We start from the raw sequence: 23,692 nt of genomic DNA, 5'->3' as shown, positions 1-23,692 counted from the left end.
AGCGTGGTGGATACAGACAGGCTGCGCTACAGGCACAGAAGAAAAGAGGAGTGGAAGAGGCGCAGAAGGAGGAGGAAGAGGAAAAGTGATGATGTGGAGCCTGTGAAACTCTGTGTGCACGTGCGTGTGTGTGTGTGTGTGTGTGTGTTCAGACCAGCCTGTTCAAGCCCATTCCTTATTGCTCATTATGGGGCTGACCTTTATTCCCTCACCTCCAACCCAGCTTCGCCCTGTTGTTGAGGCTCCTCCCACTTTGACCAACTGGGGTAACTCTGCTTCCTCTACTACCCTTTTATCCTAATATCCTTTAATAAACTTACTATGTGATATGGTCACACCGACACTAGCAGTTCCATCACTGATTCAACCTTGTTTTCTGTTCTGATGTGCAAAGGCCCACACACACACATGCGCGTGCACGTGCACGTCCGTGACATATGAACCCAGATTGCCTTCACTGCCACAGATAGGAGACATCCTCCATTGGTAGCTGCAGCTCCCTGTCTGCATCGGGCCCTTCCTCCCTCTGGAGCAGCGGGTGGAAACAATGACCCAGCAGCAGAGTGAAGAGAGGAAGGATTCCAGTGTTCCCAGACCCAGAGAGGCAGAACCCACCTCAGGACTGACAGGGACACTGAGTGAAATCAGCCAGTAATGATGGCAAGAAGAAGCACAGGCTGGTCAAGAACCATAAAAAAAAAAAAATCAAAGCAGTCGAATAAAAGAACAAAGACAACAACCGAACACAGACGTAGACAAACTGAGTTAAAGCTATCAGGTCTGTACCAGTTGGCCGCAGGTGGGTCGTCCGTCCTCGTCCCCGGGGCCACAGGTGCTCAGCAAGGCTCCGCAGGTGGTTTATGTGGCAGGTGGAGGTTTGACTGGCGGCAGGTGGCCGACGGTTCAGGTGCTGGTGACCAGAGCAGACACACACTTCCTGTTAGCTCGTCTCTGCCCTGGTTGTAAATCAATGAAGTATTTGTGGTGAAACAAACATATTTTAAAGTTCAGGACACTCTTTTTTATACAACAATGTGGCCGATTAAGATGATTAAAATGATCTTTTCTACCAAACAATTCTTCTTCCTCCTTTCTGAGCAGTTTTAGACAGATTTTGAAATGCTTTGTTATCATAAAAGGGAAAAAAAACACACATTAGTTGCCATAAAACTGTGAATTTAAATCAGTTATTGACCAGTTGTCAGATAGCTAAACGCTGATTCCTAATAACAGTGTGTTGTTTAACGTGACAACATTTCCTTCATGAAAACTGACTTTATTCTGGTTTCTGAGCTGAAAGTCAAGCCCCTCAGCCTCGGCGGACTTCACAAGATGTTTTCTTCCTTCCCATCTGTGAAACCATTCTTGCGAGGAGGAGGAGGAGGTCTGGGGGAGTCATTTTACCTCCGACTGACTGCAGCCATAAAGCGACGGTGGCCAATCAGGCTCTGCTTTAGCTTTTTGTTTCTTGTAAAAGCCTCTGAGGCTGCAGAAAAACCAAAGTCTTCATCCCAGACAGCCTTAGAACCTCTTAGGTTCAGGTATTACAGAGGGAAACAACCATTTCTGGGTGGATTTCGGGTTCCCACTGATTAACTACTACACGGTTACAAGTCATAATAGTGGGACAATTAGAGAAAACCCAGAGGTTTCTTGGTGGGGTTCACTGAGACGCTTCCTCTTCCTCGACCAGGAGGGGCTGAGGTCAGGCATGGGGGGCATATGTGGACTCCTCAAGCCAAACTTTGACCTCACCTCTAATTCCTGTTTGCCACTCATCATTCTCATTTTGTGCCCAAAACACTGAAGCGAAAATGCTTCTTGTCCTCCTCGTCTACAGAGAGGAGTTAGGTGGGTGAAGTCATGGAAGCAGTATTATTGTGGTATGTGGACTGAACAGAAACAAGACTTTCCATACTGGAAAAAAAGAAAAAAGAAAAAAGAGCTGTGCGAGTCCTCCCATCTGGGTGCTCATACCGAAATCAAACTGAAGCGGAGGAGGAGTCACTGCAGGCTGGGTGGAGACGTCTCCCTTTTCCATTTGTGTTCATATTAATGCTGCAGTTTGGCCCGGTGGCTTTTTGGGTTCCGGAACGAGAACCTTATTGGCGTCAGCGCAAACTTTAACGTCTCCATTTCACACCTCAGAAAAGGCACCCGGGGTTTTACTGTAAAGGCAAACGAGCCAATCGTTCATTTGTCTTGCCTCCATCGTTTACTGCAGAGATGGTGCACAGTTAGATGGTGTCGTCTCTCTTTTCTCTGCTCTCCCCAGATGTGTGATGATATACTGCTGTGCCTCTAACTGGTGGGAGAGAGACAGAGACACACACAGAGAGAGAGAGAGACTCCAGACAGCTGAACTCACTTAAATGTGTTCCTCATTTGTGCTGTAATATGGAAAAGATTTCAGCTCTCTCCCCTCTGCTCACCACCACTGAGCTCAGCTTAACTCTTTAACGGCCAGAACGTGCTGATCGTAAAAACAGCAGGCAGGTTTCAGAAGATCCCGCAGGCTCAGAAAGGATCGTTTCAGCCCCGCCAATGTCAGGAAATCACAATAATGTAACTGCTTTGTAATAAAGCCACGATGCAACTTCATGTCAAGAGTGTGTATTCACGCTCCAATTTGTGGAAAACGTGATTTCATCCTGGCCCTAAATGAGAGTTTTATCTGCTTGGAAACAGGAAGCCATTAATAGTTGGCTAAATAGCCACAAACAAAATATATATATCCTCAGGTTTTATCAGGCATTTAGTGATTCCAGATTTTGTTTTAAAAAAATGGACCAACTGTGAAGCTTTGAATAAATGTAACACCATTTTGACCCGGGAACCTGTGGAACAATCTCCAGTTTTGATCTTCAGCATGAAGGTCAGGTGAGCCGATGAAATAAACGATGAAAACAGCTACTTTTATCCCGATGGAACTCCACCATGGGGGAGCTGTTGGGGGAGCTGTGAAACACTTTAGATCTGGAGGAACCCAGGGTCTTTGATGATGATAGTGGAGAAAACTTTGATAAAACATGTGACCCAGGACTGAATTACCTCAAAATGTGACCGGCTTTTGCATCAAACCTCCCACTGATTCTGTATTTCTCTGTATTTTTCTATCTGCTTCATTTCTTTTTTCTGCTCTTCGAGGTTTTTTACGTGCTCCTCTTTGTCTTTTCAGTTTTACTCTTATTTTGAAAATGTTGTCCAGCAGAGGCACCAGGGCGTTTACATCAGTGCACGTCCCTCAACTCAGGGAAATTCATTCCAATATCAAGTGTAACAGGGTCACCAAACTTAAAATACCACTAAGTTTTAAAATGCTCCATACCTGCAGAGGACCAGGACCAGGACCAGGGCCAGGGCCAGGACCAGGATCAGGATCAGGATCAGGATCAGGATCAGGACCAGGACCAGGACCAGGGCCAGGGCCAGGGCCAGGACCAGGACCAGGACCAGGGCCAGGGCCAGGATCAGGATCAGGATCAGGATCAGGACCAGGACCAGGACCAGGACTTGGATAAGGATCAGAATTGGACCAGGGCCAGCGCCAGGACCAGGATCAGGGTCAGGACCAGGACCAAGATGATGACCAGGACCAGGACCAGGACCAGGACCAGGACCAGGACCAGGATCTGGATCTGGATCAGGATCTGGATCAGGATCTGAATCAGGATTAGAATGAGAATGAATATCAGGTTCAGAATCAATTCAGTATCTGAATCAGGATCAGAGTCAGGATTGGACTCAAGACAAGAATCAGCATCATGATCAGGCTCAGCTTTAGGACCATAATAAGGTTCAGGATCAGCATCAGGACAATCAAGACCAGAATCAAGATCCATCCATCCTCTACCACTTATCCGGGGTCGGGTCGTGGGGGCAGCAGCCTAAGCAGAGAGGCCCAGACTTCCCTCTCCCCAGCTACTTCTTCCAGCTCATCCGCAAGGGATCCCCAGGCGTTCCCAGACCAGTCGAGAGACATTGTCTCCCCAACGTGTCCTGGGTCTTCCCGGGGGCCTCCTACCGGAGGGACATGCCCTGAACACCTCACCAGGGAGGCGTCCAGGGGGCATCCTAACTAGATGCCCAAGCCACCCCATCTGGCTCCTCTCAACGCGGAGGAGCAGCGGCTCTACTCCGAGCTCCTCCCGGATGGCAGAGCTTCTCACCCTATCTCTAAGGGAGAGCCCAGCCACCCTACGGAGGAAGCTCATTTCAGCCGCTTGTACCCGTGATCTTGTTCTTTCGGTCATTACCCAAAGCTCATGACCATAGGTGAGGGTAGGAACGAAGATCGACCGGTAAATCGAGAGTAAATCTTCACCACTACGGACCGGTGCAGAGTCCACATTACTGCGGACGCCGCACCGATCCGCCTGTTGACCTCCCGCTCCATGCTTCCCTCACTCGTGAACAAGACCCCGAGGTACTTGAACTCCTCCACTTGGGGCAGGATCTCCTCCTTGACCCGGAGAAGGCACTCCACCTTTTTCCGGTTGAGAACCATGGCCTCGGATTTGGAGGTGCCGATTCTCATCCCAGCCGCTTCACATGCGGCGGCGAACCGATCCAGTGATAGTTGGAGGTCACGGGCCGATGACGCCAACGGGACCACATCATCTGCAAAGAGCAGAGACCCGATCGTGAGGTCACCAAACCGGACCCCCTCAACACCATGACTGCACCTAGAAATTCTGTCCATAAAAATTATGAACAGAATCGGTGACAAAGGGCAGCCCTGGCGGAGACCAACCCTCACCGGAAACGAGTTCGACTTACTGCCAGCAATGCGGACCAAACTCTGGCACCGATCGTACAGGGAGCGGACGGCCCGTATCAGGGGGCCCGACACCCCATACTCTCGGAGGACCCCCCACAGGACCCCCCGAGGGACACGGTCGAATGCCTTCTCCTAGTCCACAAAACACATCAAGATTAGAATCAAGATTAGGACCAAAATCAGGATCTGAATCAGGATCTAGACCAGAATAAAGATCAAGATCAGGGATACAAATGATTCTTTCCTCCTTTCTAGGTCAGTGATTAATCAATCAAGCTTGATTCATACAGCATCTTCATAAATAAAGCTGTACAGAATCCCAGGATCTGACCCTCAAGGGAAAATCTCCCCTTTAACAAGAAGAAACCTTGAGCAGGACCAGGCTCATGTAGGGGGACCCTTCTGCTGATGGGGGGCTGGGTAGAGAGAGAGAGAGGGGGGGGAGACAGGTAGAGGAGAGAATAGGTAGAGATCATTCACATGCATTGTGTGATGATGTCATCAACTCATTCTCTTGTGCAGTTTTTTCTCTTGGGGAGTTTTTCCTGGCCACTGTTGCTTGTTGGGGCGTCAGGACCCAGGACTCTGTGAAAAAAAACAATCTTGATTGTAACGGATGCCGACAAATAAAGATGCAAAAAGGAACCAAGAGAAACGAGCAGGAATGTATAATCTAGATGTTTATCCTTGTTTATGTATAATGTGTTTGTAAATTTAGTGATTCTTACTGTTTAACCCTTAATTTACATGTGCACATTTTGGGGGGTGCAATGTGGCTGTGACTGAGGGTTGCAGGTTCAAGGCCCAATATTTCCAGTCAAGTGAAACCTTGAAGGCTAATGCTAATGAGCTAACCTCTTTGCAGACAAATCATGTAGCAAACTTGCTCCTTTGTCTTAGCACCGCAGGTCGTTTTTGGCTTCGGCCTCAGGAAGCTCTCGTCCTTCTTTATGATCCCTCTCCTTTGCATATTTATGCAGCCTTTGGAAAAGAAGAAGAAAACCTTCACGTATGGACTTTTTTTCCCCCTTCCGAAACCACAGCCGGGCTCTATGTAGCAATTAGCTTCCTCGCGTGGACTCTGGGACATTGTGTAGGGATATTTCTGTCACGTTTATTATGCGTTTGCAGACCAGACTGTGAGTCATGTGGACACACAGGCAAATGTAACCACGGGTTAGTCCCGGCCAAGGGAACCTCCCTACATTGATTTTCATACTTTCTACTTTTTTGCAACTTTCACATCGCTTCAATGAGAAAAAGGCTGCAGTTTGAGACCCCAATGAAACGCCGACCCAAGACAAGACAAAGACGGTGTTTTTCCCTTTTTCTTGACTGTTAACTGCAGCGTTCCACTGACTCAACTTCTCCAGCGGGCTTGCTCGTGTCTCTTGACATATATTTATAGTCTTCCCTACACCTCCCCCCCTACTCCTGCCCTGCATCTCCACCAAGTCCAGGCTCCGGTAGCCCCGCCTCCCTGGAGCAGACGCTCCGAATGGTCCTGATAGTCCAGTGGAAATAGCTGTAGATGTGGCAAACTGAAAGAAGGGGGAAGAGAAAAGACACGGCGCATCCCAAACCGCTGTTGGAACACCTAAAACTCTTGACGCCTGTCTTTTTTTCCCCATTCCCTCCCTCCTTGCTTCCTTCCTGGGTGCTCCAGGAAGAAAAGCGGAGCTCGTTGATATATGCTCAGGCCTGTCGGGCCAACGGGAGAGCGGAATTCTTTAAGTCAGTCCACCATTTTCCACCCGGTTTCAGCCTCCAGGATAGATAGATATTTTATTCCCTTCCTGGGTGAAGCTCACTTTCCTACTTTCTTTTCTCACCATTTTTCTTCACAGAGGCTGTAATTAGAAAACCTCAGTTGTCTCTGGCCGTCTGCGTCCTGCGTCTCTCCTTACATCTGGTCTTCTCCTTGTACTCCTGCTCTCGTCTCACCTGCCGGGGCTCAATGAAAGTCATCTCATCAAACACAAGGGCCACGAATATTAGTACTGATACTTATTTATGAGGCTAACCTGCATTTCCTGATAGAACCTAGAAGGGTTCTGGGTTCAAGCAGGCAAAAGTTCTTCAGAGCACTGCCGAGGTACCCTTGAACAATGTAGCGAACCCCCAGATGTTCACTTAGGGCCCTGCTGGAACACCCCTGGATGGGCCACCAGCTGGAATAGGCTCCATGAGCCTCCCCACGGCCCTGCAAGGGAAACAGTGGTCAAGAAAACCAAAAATGAAACCCAATTCGCTGCTTCAGGAGCTTCTTTGGGGTTCGGTACTAGAGTCGCAGCAGCAGCGGAGATCAAACTAACAACCTTTGTGTGGTTGGAGCCACTTGAGCTGATGTTATGTTGACCTGGGGTCAGTGGCAGTGTTGCCTGAACATCATCAGCTGCAAAAAGCTGCCTGAAAGTTGAGGTGAAGAAGCATGAAGCAGAAAATAGGAGATAATATGTGTGTTTAGCATCATTCCTCAGGCTGATGGAGCTTTTAATGCTCCCATTAGAGATTTCAGAAGCACTATATGCCACTTGTTTAAAATATCTTTTACATTTTACCAGGTTTTGAAACTATTATTGAGACTGGATCCACTGGACATTCCAGGACAGAACATTTGTATTCTGTAGGATCTCTCGTGGCAGCCATTTTCTTCACGCTCGCCTCAGACCAAATGCTACGTGTGATCTTCCTCCACGACGATGCAGGAAGATCAGACGTGATCTGGTGCGGAGGTGTTACGGCACAGAACACACCATCCCATCTAATCTCGCTGACTCTCCTCTCACCAGCTGACTGACGGGTGGACACGCCCTCCTCCCCACCCACAATCCTTTGCAGCGTCTGCATCAGAGAGGAAATATGAAACGGTGACGGAGAGCGGCGGTGGAACTGGTTGGCCGGCCAATGGGAGCGCAGCACATCTGGAGGGATCCGTCTGCAGGCCCAGCTGGCAGTGCTGTGGGAGACAGCAGAGGAGAAGTTGGATCATCTGAGAGCATCTGAAGTGCTCACAGCAGAGGAGAAGTTCCCAATCTGGATCAATGCCTGTAAAAAAAAGCACATTACTTATGTATAAAATCCAAAACTCCCCTAATTGTGCTTGTGTATTTATTCGGAGGTGTTGAGCCTGGTTCAACGCTGCAGCAGATGCATCTGGAACTAAACTAAACTAGCTGTCTGGTTCAAGTGATAAACCTCTCTGACCCACAGCAGACCTTCACATTCTTGAGAGAAATCCTGGGGTTTACTGCTGGGCTCACAAAGATTACCCACAATGCCTCTCAACCGGCCTTTATTCCATTTTTACTTTCCTAAAAGAGAATTTGAACGCAAACGTAGACGAGCAAATGCGGACGGCGATTTTGAAACGTTGGATCTGTGGAATGCAGTCGGGTTTGATGATGTGGAGCCTTGCAGCCATCTTTGATTTCCACACGGCCGCCTGTCCTTCCTCTCCGAGGACGTCAGCTCGTCCGCAAACATGAGAACGGAGCTGTGCGGCGAGTGGGAGCTCTGCCATCTTTAAAACACATTTCCCTCCAGCCGCCCCTCCCCTCCCTCGTTTCTTTCTCAGTCTTTCGCTGGTTGGACTCGGGGGAGAGCGGAGGTGAACTCGTTGGGAGTGTCCAACTATTCTTTCTCCTTTTTGGGTGGAGGAGGGGGAGTCGGACTGTGAGTGCAGGGGGAGAACACTGATGTCGCCTCGCTGCTGTTTTCTGACTGAACTGGAGCAGAATAGAACTTTAGATCACAGACTTGAAGCCATTCACCAAAAAAAAAAACCATCAGAATCTTCCACGTATTAAGATTGGGCTGAATTTCTCATATGATTGATCAGATAAAGAAGGGATTTTATCACTTTTATATTGTTTTAAGGTTTGAACGGGCTCACCATCACCAATAAATAACAAATAAAAAAGCACCCTGGCAACATTTGAAGCTTTTGTAACTGGAATGGACAGTGGGTGTGTTGGCCACGCTGTGTGTTACATATGACATGTCTGGTCATGCGGGCTGATAGAGAGAGGGGGGTGAGGGGGGGGGGGGGGTGAATTTCTCCCCCACACTAGATCTCAGGTGTGAGTTGTAGGTGAATCCTACATTCTACTCGTTACTGTTGGAATTAAAGGTGTTTTCTTTCTTTTTTGCCTTTTCCTGTAACAATCTTATGTGAACACATCGTTTGTAAACTTGGGTGTCATAAATGTGTGATTTGAACTTGGGTTTCGGGGGTAAAAATAATAATGGTTATAAATTTTGCACGGAGGTTCCTGATGAAAGCAGAAAGAAAAAAAATGCAGCCGTGCGTAAAGTTCGCATCGAACGCAAACTACAGCCAGATTCCAGTAGTTCATCAACATCTTCATGTTTAAATGTGATCTTTATGGAAGCATTTCCCCACTATTAAATCCGGAAACTGCAGCGTTTTCGGTGCCAAATGCTGCCCGCTGATGTCGGGCACCGCGGGCGCCCTTCACGCATCAGCCCAAAGCGCGCACACGGCGGCGGTGTGATGCGTCTCCGCACCGAGCACCGTGTTTCACTGCAGCCCGAACAGGAGGAGAAAAAAACCAAGGCCTTATTCTCCCTTTTAAACCCCGGCGCTGTCCACGTCCTCAAAAAGAATGGATCTAATTAAAACGTTGCACTCGTCATCATGGCCAGTGCCTTGCCAAAAGGCGCCTGGTGGAGAGGAGGCAGGGAGATGCAGCACCACATGACTGAGCCTGAGCTGGAGAGGGATGGGAGTCAGATTGGGTTTCTCTTCTCTCATTGGCCGGTGGGCTGACTTTTGACACGCAGACCCGGGACCCTCCTGCCATATATATAGGCCTGATAGAACTTTATTATTCTAGCATCACGGCAGCAGGTTTCTGCTAAGTTTGGAGTTACTCGTGTCACCACAACTGTATGCCTTCCTGAAGTTGGTTTAAAAACAAGGGCTTAGCAGCACAAGGAGTCTGCATGTCTGCTTAGACATGCTCAGCTTTGTGGATACCCGGATTCTGTTGCTGCTTGCAGTAACTTCATACCTAGCGTCATGTCAATGTAAGTTTGATTATCTGCTCTTTTTTTTCTCTGTGATGGATCTTTTTTTTTTCGCGGTCCGACTGCTTCAGGATCTTTGCGCTTGGTTTTTTTTGGGGGAACTTACGTGAAGGTCGACCTGAAGACATTAAACTGGATTGAGCTCATGCAGAGGATTATTCGTTTTTCTTCAAGGATTCGATTATCATAGTTCGATTAGTCTCTTTCTTATTTCACTCTTGTCTAAAGAAAAAGTTCTGTTGCTGTGAGCGAAAGCCTTAAATTAGACGCCCTGGTGTGTTTTCCATAACCTTTAATGCATGCGCGTCTGTTTAAAAACGATAAATGCAACTTTTGCTCAGACGCGGGATGGAAAAGTTATTGGGGCGTTGTACACATTGTTCCATCCAGATGTGATGAGCTTTACTGAAGGCTGCAAGTGTCTCCCCCTGGTGGCCATAGCTGCACACGACTACTTGACACATTTGAATTCTCCTTTGAACTCTTAAATTCTCCTTTTATTAATTAACGGATCCTTTTTACGTACAGTATGTTATTCAAACAAAACAGCGCGTTTAATTTGTTCTTTAGTTATTTTAGTACTTTTCCGTTGTCGAAGCCAATATATGAAATTTTGATATTCACTTACAGGGATTGAATCACACACTTTAGTGAGACTCTTTTTAAGTGTCAGATTGAATCAAAATGTTAAAGAAACGTACTCTGATGGGTGTCCGAGGGCGCCGCCTTGTGGCTTACACACGTTAAGTTAGCGATGATGGGGCGGTCCGAGCCGGACCAAACTGGGCCAGGGACCAGATGGTCCAGTATAACTGATACCAAGCTGCAAAAGAGACGAGTAAGAAGGACACAATCATTAGATAAACAACACAAATTCTCACAGTAAATATCTCAGTTTAACCTCCCTGAACGAACACTTTAAGGACCGCAGGAGAAAATCAATCTACAGTCGTCATCCACAGAGTCATATACACACACGTCATGCAGTGGTGAAGGAATTATTCCTGTCCCAGGGGTTCAAATCTACCTGTTCAGGCTCGTCAGCAGCTGCTGGTGCTGAGCCGGCCCTCGGGATGCACGCTTAGACGCCACGTTTGCACCCCGGTAAGATCAACGGGCACGAATCAATCATTTTAACGTCATTATTTAGAGGGTTGGCAAACGCGTCAAAGTCGAGGCAGTCGTGTGTAGCTGTGCAGCCAGAGCCAGAACACAGCTGACGCAGTCAGAACGCAGAAAAGTCCATTTTCTACATCGCATAGAAGGTTCTGGGAGCGAGTCCCGGTCAGCCTTCATTTCGACCTTCATTTTTCACAGCTGAAAGGATTTGAAACAGGAAAGAGGTTGACACCATGAAATGAGTAGCGATGGGGGGAAATGACATGTTTTTGCCATGTTTTTGCTCTGTACTTGCCATGTTCTAATGAAATATCCCCTCTTGTCTCCCCCCCCCCCCCCACACACACACTTCCTGCTGCTCATCGCTGCGATGCCACAGACGCGGTTAGTACGCATGCATGAGACCGTAAAGTCATTACCTTTGCTCTCTTGTGTCTTCCAAATGATGCAACGTGTTCCAGAGTTCTCGCTTCACTAGTGGGAGAGGTTTCAGGAATTTCTGTGCCTGTGCTCAGCTGCTGGTGCAGTTTTCCTCCCTTCCAGTCCCCGGATAGGCGAGGGTCCTATTGACTGAAGTCTGTGTCAGTGAAAGCTAAAACCTGCGGCTCTCAGGGACCCCAGGGGCCTGGTACAAAGGGTCCTTTCTACAGGACTGTTGAGAGGAGTAGAGGGAGGGTTGCTCCTAACAACTGGCTCTGGGTCAGTTTGTAATCTACCTGAGAGCCATGCATGGAGTTACACATATTGATCTCAGAGCAGCCATAAGTTTTACCCCCCACCACCACCACTATTGATTAGCTTAGCGTTAGCATCTCAAAAGTGCAGTTCACACCTATGATGTGGTTGTCAGAACTGACCCGGTTCAGGATGCTACACTGTGATCAATCCTTTAGCCTCTGTAAGTCACTGAAATGCCTCATGATCCTGCACAACTCTCTTGTGGAATTAGCTTGCATGTTTAGCTGCACTTTTAATTTCTAAATAAGCTGCTGCCACCGAGCTCCCCCCGGGGGAACAGCGGTGCCCTGGAAGGAGAGAATAAACGAACCTCACATTTATTTATTAGCACGTTATGACAGACACGGCAGCTTAGCTTCCACTCAGCATCTTTTATCGGACCCAGGTTATCTGCAAACACATTTTATTGATGTCGAGGTTCAGCAGATGCTGGAACACATTCCACATCTGCGGCTGAGTCCTGGGTGACGTTCGGTGGGAGTAGAAGCAGCGGCAGGTGTTGGGTGCTTGTGGTGTTGCTGAAGCGGCGCCTGCTGTGAGGTTCCTGTGGCCTGACTGAGTTTGTTTTTGTCCGCAGGGTCTCAAAGGACCTCGAGGTGACAGGGTAAGTGCCAACCCGCCGCCTCTACTTAAAAACAGCACTTTTGTCGACCACAGGTCCAATAGATCTCTGGTAGCGGGATCGTTGACCTCTTAACCTCTGAAGAGGCCACGCCCCTTTGATTATGAGACGTTGCCATCAGGACCGTACAAAATAATGCAAACTCGATGTTTGATGTTTGATGCCCGAGCTCCCGAAAAACAACTGAATTCAATCATTTGATCTTTCATCATCTTTTCTTACAGGGTCCACCCGGCCCAGATGGAAAAGATGGCAAACCTGGACTCCCTGGACCCGCCGGCCCCCCTGGTCCCCCTGGTCTTGGAGGAGTAAGTTGACTGTCAAGTCTGTCTCTTGTTGGCGCCTCTTGTTAGTGTTTACATCATAAATGGTCCGAAAGTGACGCTGCAGCCGGACCCGATCACATCTGGCTGCAAAACATCTTCACCTTTGACCTTTTCCTTTAAAACCCAATTAAAATAGCGAAATGAACATCTGATAACAAAGAAACTAAAGCGTTAGGCTGCTTTGAAGCATAGCCACGGCGTTTTAAACCCGGCATCTGAGTCACGGTACTAAGCACTGACACCGTCTTCTGTCTGACAGAACTTTGCTGCTCAGTATGATGGTGTAAAAGCTCCTGATCCTGGCCCTGGACCCATGGTTGGTGCCCGTTTCCTTCTCCTTTCAAACCCTCTCTCATCTATTTTGGCATTGAGCGCCTGATTATTTGATGTGGTTCTGATTTCCAGGGTTTAATGGGTCCCCGAGGACCTCCTGGACCTCCCGGACCTCCTGTAAGTTCACACACGCTGCGGCATCACTGAGATCACAAATGCACCGTTCCACACACCCATAATCTGAACGTGTTCATCTTGTCCTTGGACAGGGACCCCAGGGACACACCGGACACCCCGGTGAGCCCGGAGAGCCTGGACAGAGCGTAAGAAGACTCTCCTACTTACTGAAATCATGTCTTGCCTCTCTGTGTGATGCCAACTTTGACGACTTGACTGTTTTGTCTCAAGGGCCCCCTTGGTCCCCGTGGCCCCCCTGGACCCCCTGGCAAATCTGGAGAGGACGTAGGTTCAAATTTGCATTACTATGACAACATTGCATCTGGACTTTGAAGGCCAGAAGGTAAATCCTGTTTTGCTGATCCACAGGGTAACAATGGCAGACCTGGCAAGCCCGGAGACAGAGGTACCCCTGGACCCCAGGTGAGAGGTTTCCTCCAAAACATGGACGGCGAAGACAGGCAGAAAACTGTCAATCTGAGGTGTTTCTAAGCCACATCTCTTCTTGTTTTCTAATGCAGGGTGCTCGTGGATTCCCCGGAACCCCTGGACTTCCCGGAATGAAGGGACACAGAGTGAGTGTTGGCCTTTTCCCTTGCTGACTGTTGTGCCTCAGTTGGGTGGCTAATTGCTCTCTGTATCCAGGGTTACCCTGGTCTGGATGGTCGCAAAGGAGAGTCCGGCGGTGCTGGCCTCAAGGTAAGTCGTCCACCTTCCTCAACCCTCAGAGAAATTCCAAGCTTGCTCCGAGATTCTGATGTTTTGGCATCGTAATTGCTCATCGGCCACAAAAGCTCACCTCCGGTGTCCCCTCTAGGGTGAGACTGGTGCCCGTGGAGCTGCTGGAAGTCCTGGACAGGCTGTGAGTCCCACTGTCACTCCCTTCCGTCTTCACTCACTCTTCTTCGAACAGGTTTCCTCACCTGTGTGTTCCTTGGGTCTGTCTTTAGGGAGCTCGTGGCTCATCCGGTGAGAGAGGTCGTGCTGGTCCTGCTGGCGCCCCTGGTGCTCGTGGTGCTGATGGCAATGTTGGACCCGCTGGTGCTGCTGTGAGTACTGGATGGCCTAGTAACAGACGTACAATCAGCTGCTGAATTTGTGTCACTGACCTAAATAAACAACACGTGCACCCGTCTGCGCAGGGTCCCGCTGGTGCTTCTGGTCCCCCAGGTTTCCCTGGTGGCCCTGGCCCCAAGGTAAGGGTGCTGGCATTACCTGGTTTTACTGCATTTCTTGTCAACATTTAGTGAAAAAGTAATCAATATATCACTAATATCAATTTACAGGGAGAGGTTGGACCCGCTGGAGCTAATGGACCCAGTGGAGCACAGGGTCCAAGAGGAGAGCCTGGTCCCAATGGTGCCGTTGGCCCCGTTGGTCCCGCTGTGAGTAGTTTTAAGTTATCTTGCCTTAAACATTATGCTAACACAATTATGACGACTACGTTATTTATATACCGTGTAACATGTCTGATAATCGTGTGTCTGCCCCAGCTGTTCACTTCTCCAAATTTAAATTTTGTTCAGCTACATAAAGTTGGATTCAAAGGGATTCTTTAATATTCTTACTTTGTGGTTCCCCTCAGGGTAACCCTGGTGCTAATGGTCTGAACGGAGCCAAGGGAGCTGCTGTAAGTATGCCACAGAGATAATTAGCACAAATGTAGGTCAGAAGTCACAGGGTCACACACAATTCTATTAGCCTATGCTAATGCTATTTTATGCTAATTAGTTATTCTGGTTCTAGATTTTTTCAAGCAATTACTTACTGACATAGATACACACAGACATTAAATTCAAACAAATCAAAAGCACCATTGGTTCTCTTTAGGGTACTCCTGGTATTGCTGGAGCTCCTGGTTTCCCCGGACCGAGAGGAGGACCTGGACCTCAGGGCCCTCAGGGTGCTGTAGGACAAAGAGGCCTTGCTGTAAGTACACAAAGACACCAGATTCAACTCTTAAAAACATGCTGGTGTCTTCCCAGTGGAGACATCACCATGTCAAGAGAGAATTAAATGATCAATCTTGGGATTTTCCATAACTGATCCTTGATATGTTCTCTTTTTGACCCGTTTTAGGGAGATCCTGGTGTTCAGGGTATTAAGGGAGATGCCGGTGGCAAGGGAGAGCCTGTAAGTTGATGACCCGATGTAGCCGTTTGCTCATTTAATAACCAAAAATGACTATGGAGATGATCCTTGTCTCTTCCATTGCCTTCTTCAGGGTAACGCTGGACCTCCTGGACCTCCTGGTTCTCAGGGTGAGGAAGGAAAGAGAGGACCCGGTGGTGAGCCTGGCGCTAGTGGACCTGCTGGTCTCCGTGGAGCCAGAGTGAGTACCAATGTAACAGTCCAGTTCCTAGGGTCATTTGATCGCCCCCCTATAACCGATGTTTCTCCACTAGGGTGGTCCTGGCAGCCGTGGCATGCCTGGTGGCGATGGAAGAGCTGGCCCAGTTGTAAGTTGTCCAAAAGTGTTGCTCAGCAGTGATGGATGAGATGAAACGTGGCCCGGCACTAACTCTGAATCTTCACCACGTCTCTTAGGGTATGCCCGGTGCCCGTGGCGCCACTGGTGCAGCTGGACCTCGCGGACCCCCTGGAGATGCTGGCCGCAATGGTGAGCCTGGTCCTGCTGGTGCCAGGGTGAGTCTTTTACCGCATGCGCTTGTTTTTAGGAAAACAGCAGATTGAACAATTTCTGACCCAAGCTTTTACAGGGCTCATCATGCAAGTTAGTAGTTCTAGAACAAGGTCAGAACACATTCTAATGGCCGACTTATTATTCCACAGGGTCTCCCCGGAAGCCCTGGAAACTCTGGACCCCCAGGAAAAGAGGGACCCGCTGTAAGTAATTGAGAAACATTCTTCAGAATCCAAATATTCACAGCAGCTAATGTTGCTAACAACTCCTTCTACCCGGTTTCTCCTTTAGGGAGCTGCTGGACAAGATGGCCGCACCGGACCTCCCGGCCCAACTGGACCTAGAGGCCAGCCCGGAAACATTGGCTTCCCTGGACCCAAGGGAGTTGCTGTAAGTGGGAAAGAGCAGAAAAAGGACATGGACTTGATCATGAACCTTGAGTAACTGATCCTTGATCTACTCCATCAGGGTGAGCCTGGTAAGCCTGGAGACAAGGGAGCCACTGGCCCCACTGGACTGAGAGTAAGTCACACATAATAACGCACAACTGCAGGACACAAAGAGAACATTCCGAGATCTAAATCCTTTATTCCTCCTGCGTGTAGGGAGCCCCTGGACCTGATGGCAACAATGGAGCCACTGGTGCTGTTGGACCCGCTGTAAGTGCTCTTATTAGCAACAACTTAGCCGCGCTAACTTGTGTTTTTCTACCTTTTTCTGATAGAGACACACATTTCTGATGTCTGGAGTCCTCGGTGTGATGTTTTTGATAATAACTTCCTCCTTTTTGCCGACAGGGTGGTCCTGGTGAGAAGGGAGAACAGGGTCCCTCTGGAGCTACTGGCTTCCAGGTTTGGATCACCTCACTCTGTTTTTTCCAGTAAATCAGTGACATTTTAATGTGGTGGTTCTCCTTTATAGGGTCAACCCGGTCCTGCTGGATCTGTTGGAGAGGGTGGAAAGCCCGGAGACAGAGTGAGTGTCTCTTGAGATGCATGTTCAAACACATTCATCGGCGTCAGGACAAGCAATGCACGTCTAACGCACCATGTGTGTTTCCACAGGGTATCCCAGGAGACCAGGGTCCTTCCGGACCTGCTGGTGGCAAGGTAGAACCACCTGCTCTGTCTAGCAACTCATATTGTCCGATACTGCATAAACCGGATCAGCCAAAGACCTTGACTTTCTTTGTCAATATAGGGAGAGCGTGGTAACCCCGGTGGTGCTGGAGCTGCTGGAGCTCAGGGTCCAATGGGAGTCCGTGGACCAGCTGGAGCCCCCGGAGCTGATGGTGGCAAGGTTAGTTGCACTAAATTGTTCTTTTGAATTCTCATATGGCTTTGCCCAGCTGAAATAAGACTGGGAACATATGAACATTGGGTCAGAATCAACATTGCTATATTCAATATGCATCCAGGGAGAGCCCGGTCTTGCTGGAGTTCCAGGTGGTCCTGGACATCAGGGACCTAGCGGCATGCCTGGTGAGCGTGGAGCTGTTGGTGGCCCTGGAGTCAAGGGAGAGAAGGTAAGCTCTAAAAACTAAGAGCCTGTATCATTTCCCCCTTGGGTTTAGTCAAGATTCTTCCCTGTCTGACTTTCCTCTCTCCATCCTCCCAAAGGGTGAGGCTGGACACAAAGGACCCGATGGTAACGCTGGCAGAGATGGTGCCCGTGTAAGTTTGAAGTTCTTGATATTACTGAGGCATTTGGACCCAGTTATTCTCTAAACTAGGTGGAACAACCAGCATAATCTCCCCCTCCTCTGTCTAGGGTCTCCCTGGACCTGCTGGACCTCCTGGACCAACTGGAGCCAACGGTGATAAGGTGAGCAATTTAAGAACTGTTATCCTTTACCAGAAAAGTGATAACAGGAGAAACTCTTAACGGTCTGGCTGTTATTTACTATAAGTTATTATAGTAATAAGTTATTTACTGCCTGAAAATGGCTACCGTGAGAACAATTCAACATGGCTGACAGTGACCAATCATCAAAAGGAAGAAAGTAAGAAAGACAGAAAGAAAGATTTAGAAACAAAGCCAGTGTCCAAAATACAAACTATTCTCTGCCACAGTTTTGGATAAACATCTGTTGAAAATAATTTACATGAGGTCTTCGATTTCTGGGTCAGCGTCGGCACAAGTTAGAACCTCGCTGCTGCCACCTGATGGTAGATGTCCGATATTACAACAACGACTGGAGAAAAGGGAAATTAGCATCATGGTTCTGATCATATTAGCAAAGTACAATTTATACCAACAAAAAGTCGAACGTTCGGATCCATTTCATACTGTTTTTGGAAAAAATTAGGGATCATGAATACTTTAGTATCGCCTGTCACTGTATTTTAAAAATATATTTGGAGCAATGCTAAACTAATCAAGCAACCTTTGCTCTATGTCACAGGGTGAGTCCGGTTCCTTCGGACCTTCTGGACCTGCTGGACCTCGTGGAGCCTCGGTAAGGCTCTCCAAACCCACCTGATCACATGTATCAGTAAAACATTATAGGCGTTTTTGGCCAGTATGAATAAGCAAACTGACCAAGTGCTATCTGTTCACAGGGTGAGCGCGGAGAGGTTGGACCTACTGGACCTCCTGGATTTGCTGGACCCCCTGTAAGTTATCCAATATTTCTCGGATACTGTATATTCTCCGAGCTGCAGATGAGCAATACCGCAGACGCCTGATGGAAAGACGTAAAGTTCCTGCACATACAGCACTGTTGTTCTTCTGCAGGGCTCTGATGGCCAGACCGGAGCAAGAGGCGAGCGTGGACCCGGTGGTGGAAAGGGAGAAGTTGGTCCCTCTGGACCTGCTGGACCCGCTGGACAGTCTGGACCCGCTGTTAGTACCATTCACCACTCTGGACTTGAAATCATGACATGTGGCTCGTCGTTTGAAACAGTCGCTGTTTTTCCTGCCTATTAGGGTCCCGCTGGTGTTGGTGGACCTGGTGGTCCTCGTGGAGACAACGGTCCCCCTGTGAGTAGTAAAAAGCTGCCTACACTCCAATCACACCTGCACCCTTCGGTCAACCTAAACCTCTATAGAACCTGTTCTATTCAAACCCACATTGTAACACTGATAATAAGAAATAGAGAAAACAAATAAGGAAATCCTTCAGGAAACACTGTGAAAATGCACAAGCGTTACTCTAAAATCCCACTATTGTGATTGTGTGTTTTAGGGTCTGACTGGTTTCCCTGGTGCTGCTGGCAGAGTTGGTGGTGCTGGTCCCGCTGTGAGTATTAGTCCTCCATGTTCCCTTAAGAGCACACCTACGGTACAAATCCTCACTGGAGGAACCGCAGAAGGAACTCACTTCTACTCAATCTTGCCTTCTCAGGGTATTGTTGGACCCCCTGGCGCTGCTGGTCCCACTGGTAAAGATGGTCCTCGTGGACCCCGTGGAGACCCTGGTCCCACTGGTGCCCCTGGAGAGTCTGGCATGATTGGACAACCCGGCCCAGCTGGAGAGAAGGGATCCAGTGGAGACCCCGGTCCCGCTGTAAGTCTATTTGGATATAATAGCAACTTTATAGTTTATATTTAAGCATTGTAGTAATATAGATGCAAAGTTGTCTAACCTCAGTCCACTGACATGCATCCTGTGGTTGTTTAGGGTCCTCCTGGTGCTCCTGGAACTGGTGGTCCTCTGGGATTCCAGGGAATGATTGGTCTGCCTGGTGCCAGAGGAGATCGTGGTTCCCCTGGTCCTCTTGGTGTTTTGGTAAGTGCAGTTTATTACATTTGTTCACCTTAAAAGGGTCATTCACACCTAGAACAGGCTGCTTCTGCGGCTCTTTTAAATTGTTCTTGACCCAGTGAGTTTCTCTACACTCTCCAGGGAGCTCCTGGCAGTGACGGACCTGTTGGACCCGCTGGAGCTCGTGGACTAGCTGGAAACATTGGTATGCCTGGTATGACCGGACCCCAGGGAGAGGCTGGCCGTGAGGTAAGGCCTACAAGGCCAATCACAATCGCCCCTCAATAGTCTAGAAAATATAGTATATAAACAATCTCATTCCAACCGAATAGATGCATCTCAAACCTGTTATCGTTATACCCCTATAGGGTAGCCCCGGTAACGATGGACCTCCTGGTCGTCCTGGATCTCCTGGATTCAAGGTAAGACTGTTTCTCTATCCTGGTTATTAACAGAACTCACATTTGTACCGCACACTGATCCCTGACCTGCAACTAGGGAGACCGTGGTGAGCCCGGACCTTCTGGTGTCACAGGAGTCTCTGGAGCTCCCGGTGCCTCCGGACCCTCTGGAGCTGCTGGTAGACCTGGAAACCGTGGAGAGGCTGTGAGTACAGACTGTAGCTTCTTCCGAGTTGATGCCACTTGACTTTAGGCATTTTCCACTTCCTTAAATCAATTATTTTATCATTTTTAGGGCCCAGGAGGTCCCACTGGTTCCGCCGGAGCTGCTGGAGCCAGAGGTGCCGCTGTGAGTACCACAAGGCAGAGAAATAAAACAGCCATTATCATCTCAGACCTGCTGCAGCAATTTATGGACTCGGGGTGCCTGTGTGTTGTAGGGCCCCGCTGGAATCCGCGGAGAGAAGGGAGTTGCTGGAGACAAGGGAGAGAGAGGCATGAAGGGACTGCGTGGACACCCTGGTCTCCAGGGAATGACCGGACCTTCTGTAAGTCAGAGCGCACCGTCACAACTATGGAAATATGTAGACATGCAGCTACATGGGCATCTGCTGGGATGTGTCAGGATGTTTTGTAAAGAGATTTAATAATACAGCAATACAATTTGTCCGCTAACAGGGACCCCCTGGTGACTCTGGACCTGCTGGAGCAAATGGACCTGCTGGACCCAGAGTGAGTAAAAAGCTTCTCACTACTATCATCAAGTTCCAAATGCAGCTAACACACAAGTTACCGACGACTTTAAATGCAGGATAATCTAAGACACATGTACTTTAAGTGACGATTTCCTCCTCAGGGACCTGCTGGACCCCATGGACCCCCTGGTAAGGATGGTAGAGCTGGAGGCCATGGTACTGCGGGTGCTCCTGGTTCTCGTGGACCCCCTGGATACGTCGGACCTTCTGTAAGCCCTTCTGTCTTAATACGCTAAACATACGTTTTTGTATGTTCTTTTTGCAAATGTGATTAAAATCCACTGACCATGTGAATCTGAGGAACCAAATCCAAATCAATCCTTCCTCTGGTAAACTAGGGTCCCCCTGGTCTTCCCGGTCCCCCTGGACCTCCCGGTGCTTCCGGTGGCGGATATGACCTTTCTGGATACGATGAGTACAGAGCTGATCAGCCTGCTCTGAGAGCCAAGGACTACGAGGTTGATGCCACCATCAAGTCCCTCAACACTCAGATCGACAACCTGCTCACCCCCGAGGGATCCAGGAAGAACCCCGCCCGCACCTGCCGTGACATCAAGCTCAGCCACCCCGAGTGGACCAGCGGTAAGCTCCAATCAGGGCCGTGTTTCATCCTCAGCTTGTGGCGGGCCGTGACGACTACATGAAATATCCGCCGTGCACCACTTTGATGGGGTTTTTTTCCTGCTTCTCCTGGTAGGATTCTACTGGATCGACCCCAACCAGGGCTGCATGAACGACGCCATCAAGGTCTTCTGCGACTTCACCACCCGCGAGACCTGCATCTATGCCCACCCTGAGAGCATCGCCAAGAAGAACTGGTTCAGAAGCACCATGGCCAAGAAGCACGTCTGGTTCGGAGAGACCATCAACGGTGGCACCGAGGTGAGCCTTTTCACCCCCCCACACACCAGAACAATGACCCTTTTTTCTGTTAGCGTTGCCTAACCCCAACCCCCCCTCTCTGTGTGGATGCAGTTCACCTACAACGATGAGACCCTCAGCCCACAGAGCATGGCCACCCAGCTGGCCTTCATGCGCCTGCTGTCCAACCAGGCCAGCCAGAACATCACCTACCACTGCAAGAACAGCGTCGCTTACATGGATGGTGAGACTGGCGACATGAAGAAGGCAGTGGTGCTCCAGGGCTCCAACGACGTGGAGCTGAGGGCCGAGGGCAACAGCCGCTTCACCTTCTCCGTGCTGGAGGATGGCTGCACTGTGAGTAGCTCCTCCTAGGATCCACCACGCGGCCGAGCCGACGTTCGCCGGCACCAGAAACTGACACCTTCTCTCTTTTCTCGCCCCCGCAGAGACACACTGGCGAATGGAGCAAGACAGTGATCGAGTACAGAACAAATAAACCATCTCGCCTGCCCGTCCTCGACATTGCACCTTTGGACATTGGTGGAGCTGAGCAGGAGTTTGGTTTGGACATTGGCCCAGTCTGTTTCAAATAGATAGACTCATGATAAATTAACACCAAAAAAGAGAGAACAAACGAAAAAAAATCAAAATCTCTGCCCTTCTTTCTGTGTTGTGTTTTTAATACCAAATGCTGATTTCTCTCTGCACATCCACTTGCTTAAGATGGGCAACTATCTGAGCGGACTGAACGGACTGATCGGAGCGTTTGTGCAATGCAAATTAATACAGCAGCCCAAAGGGACGCGGGAAAACACCTTGTTGTGGGACATCATGTCATCGTTTTGTAAAAAATAAAAGAAGTGTAATAAAAACGCTGAAAGTACGCATCACCTTGTGGTCTTTGTATATCTTCCAAAGAGGAGGTTTAAAACCACAATTTCCATGAAAAAAAGGTTTAAACTACCTCATGCCTGTACCTAAAGAAAATACTATTACCAAAAGCTGGGTCCACAACAGAGATGTTCAGACTTCCAAATGCTTCAGTTACTCTGTCCTGTCTGGAAAGGTGCTCACTGATTGAAGCAGAGATGGTGCTAATACGCAGCTGTGGAACAAACCACTTGTTACTGTATTACTTTGTATTGACCTTTGAGAAGTCTTGCTTTGGTCCCGTGATGTTTCCCACCCTAAGCATGTGGAATGGTCCTAAATCTGATGTCTGTTCTTTTGGTTTTGTTTCACTTCTTTTTGTTCTTTTATTATTTTTTAAAAAAAAATCTTGTCTAGGATTTTTTTTTTTTTTTGGTTTTGTTTTGTTTTGTTTTGTTCAGGCTTCAGAAATCTAAAAATCCCACTCAGTGTTCATACTGACGGCACACATTTCATCCAATTCCAAACGGTTTTTAGGCGGCCTCTCTCTCTCTCTCTCTCAAAAAATGGCACCACAAAGACTATTGTACCTATTTTGTATATGTGAGATGTTTAAATAAATTGTGAAAAGTTCTGAAATAAAGCATGTCCAATGTTCCAAAACACACTACTCAGTAAAGTGCTTTCATGCTTTAAAGTCACCACTGAAGGTGCAGGGTCGGTCACTGTATTTCGGTCCTACTTTGGCAACACCTTCCTACGGTGGAAGCACATCTGTAGTCTCACTAGCGGCCCCCAGTTTAGGATTTATTTTCCAATGTACATCCATTTTCAATGTACAGTAAATTTCTGTTGACACTGTCCATGCCAATGTGTGATTACTAAAAAGTGCATTGTTTCTTTGTAAATATGCATCCTCTGATGTTGCTCTTCTTTATAATCCAGCTTTTGCATCCAAATAAATTTCTGTGATTTGGATCAAGGCTCGAATTGCACAGTGACGCATGCAAACCAACATGAACAGCAGCCGACACGGGACCGTATTGCTAAAGTGAGGAAGAGTCCCTACATAGCGACACGGGTGTGTTGAGGCAGCGGAAAATGCTTTTTTTTTTATTGCGGTGATCTAATTATGCGTGATGGCCTTGCCAGCTGATCGCCTGCAAGTCTTACAACAACCACAAGGGGGCAGCCTGACGCCCCCTCGACATCCTGAGGCTTCGCCAAACTAATAATAATAATAAAATACTACAGATAAAATGGAAAAAAACAACATGCCGAGTCCCCCCCCCCCCCCCCCCCCGCTATATCATGCATGAACTCCCCACATTTGATGCTAAACAACGGGCTGCGAACACAAGACTG

At 48.5% G+C, this 23,692-nt stretch overlaps 1 protein-coding gene and 2 long non-coding RNA genes across 7 annotated transcripts; 1 reads left to right on the top strand and 2 right to left on the bottom strand.

The window, feature by feature from the left end:
• Positions 1-5,260: 5,260 nt before the first annotated feature.
• Positions 5,261-6,914, bottom strand: LOC115251812 (uncharacterized). 2 transcript variants are annotated; one of them, XR_003890350.1, is made up of 4 exons: positions 6,805-6,914; positions 6,613-6,724; positions 5,636-5,761; positions 5,261-5,365 (listed from the first exon to the last, which is right to left on the bottom strand). It is a non-coding gene; the product is annotated as an uncharacterized lncRNA (long non-coding RNA). The 2 variants fall into 2 exon arrangements; XR_003890349.1 differs by having other exon boundaries at positions 6,613-6,733; positions 6,805-6,903.
• Positions 6,915-7,515: 601 nt separating this feature from the next.
• LOC115251676 (uncharacterized) lies at positions 7,516-11,466 on the bottom strand. Its single transcript, XR_003890197.1, has 3 exons — positions 11,371-11,466; positions 10,534-10,655; positions 7,516-7,739 (listed from the first exon to the last, which is right to left on the bottom strand). It is a non-coding gene; the product is annotated as an uncharacterized lncRNA (long non-coding RNA).
• col1a2 (collagen, type I, alpha 2) lies at positions 9,493-23,300 on the top strand. Of its 4 annotated transcripts, XM_011609483.2 has the most exons (50): positions 9,493-9,832; positions 11,331-11,335; positions 12,267-12,293; positions 12,536-12,619; positions 12,897-12,953; positions 13,043-13,087; positions 13,180-13,233; positions 13,319-13,372; positions 13,457-13,510; positions 13,609-13,662; positions 13,733-13,786; positions 13,905-13,949; positions 14,038-14,136; positions 14,230-14,283; positions 14,374-14,472; positions 14,673-14,717; positions 14,918-15,016; positions 15,167-15,220; positions 15,312-15,419; positions 15,493-15,546; positions 15,635-15,733; positions 15,881-15,934; positions 16,023-16,121; positions 16,200-16,253; positions 16,337-16,390; positions 16,529-16,582; positions 16,653-16,706; positions 16,796-16,840; positions 16,932-17,030; positions 17,149-17,256; positions 17,351-17,404; positions 17,502-17,555; positions 18,136-18,189; positions 18,293-18,346; positions 18,468-18,575; positions 18,660-18,713; positions 18,919-18,972; positions 19,078-19,239; positions 19,354-19,461; positions 19,579-19,686; positions 19,806-19,859; positions 19,936-20,043; positions 20,134-20,187; positions 20,279-20,386; positions 20,517-20,570; positions 20,695-20,802; positions 20,932-21,175; positions 21,291-21,475; positions 21,569-21,811; positions 21,904-23,300. In XM_011609483.2, exons 1-50 carry the CDS (start codon positions 9,763-9,765, stop codon positions 22,048-22,050), a joined length of 4,050 nt encoding a protein of 1,349 aa, XP_011607785.1. In that variant the 5' UTR covers positions 9,493-9,762; the 3' UTR covers positions 22,051-23,300. The 4 variants fall into 4 exon arrangements, with proteins under 4 accessions (XP_011607785.1, XP_029700595.1, XP_029700596.1 ...); XM_029844735.1 differs by lacking the exon at positions 16,932-17,030; XM_029844736.1 differs by lacking the exon at positions 19,078-19,239.
• The last annotated feature ends 392 nt before the right edge of the window (positions 23,301-23,692 follow it).

This window comes from Takifugu rubripes, chromosome 12, assembly GCF_901000725.2.
Source record: "Takifugu rubripes chromosome 12, fTakRub1.2, whole genome shotgun sequence".
Classification (NCBI taxonomy): Eukaryota; Metazoa; Chordata; class Actinopteri; order Tetraodontiformes; family Tetraodontidae; genus Takifugu; species Takifugu rubripes.
This window is presented reverse-complemented; position numbering and strand designations above follow the sequence as displayed.

Excerpts from the sequence above, each read along its gene's own strand:
- col1a2 (XM_011609483.2), top strand. The coding sequence starts at position 9,763 with ATGCTCAGCTTTGTGGATACCCGGATTCTGTTGCTGCTTGCAGTAACT. Across the intron at positions 17,556-18,135 it reads CTGGAGCCAACGGTGATAAG|GGTGAGTCCGGTTCCTTCGG; the intron begins GTGAGCAATTTA and ends TCTATGTCACAG. Across the intron at positions 20,803-20,931 it reads CTGGATACGTCGGACCTTCT|GGTCCCCCTGGTCTTCCCGG; the intron begins GTAAGCCCTTCT and ends CTGGTAAACTAG.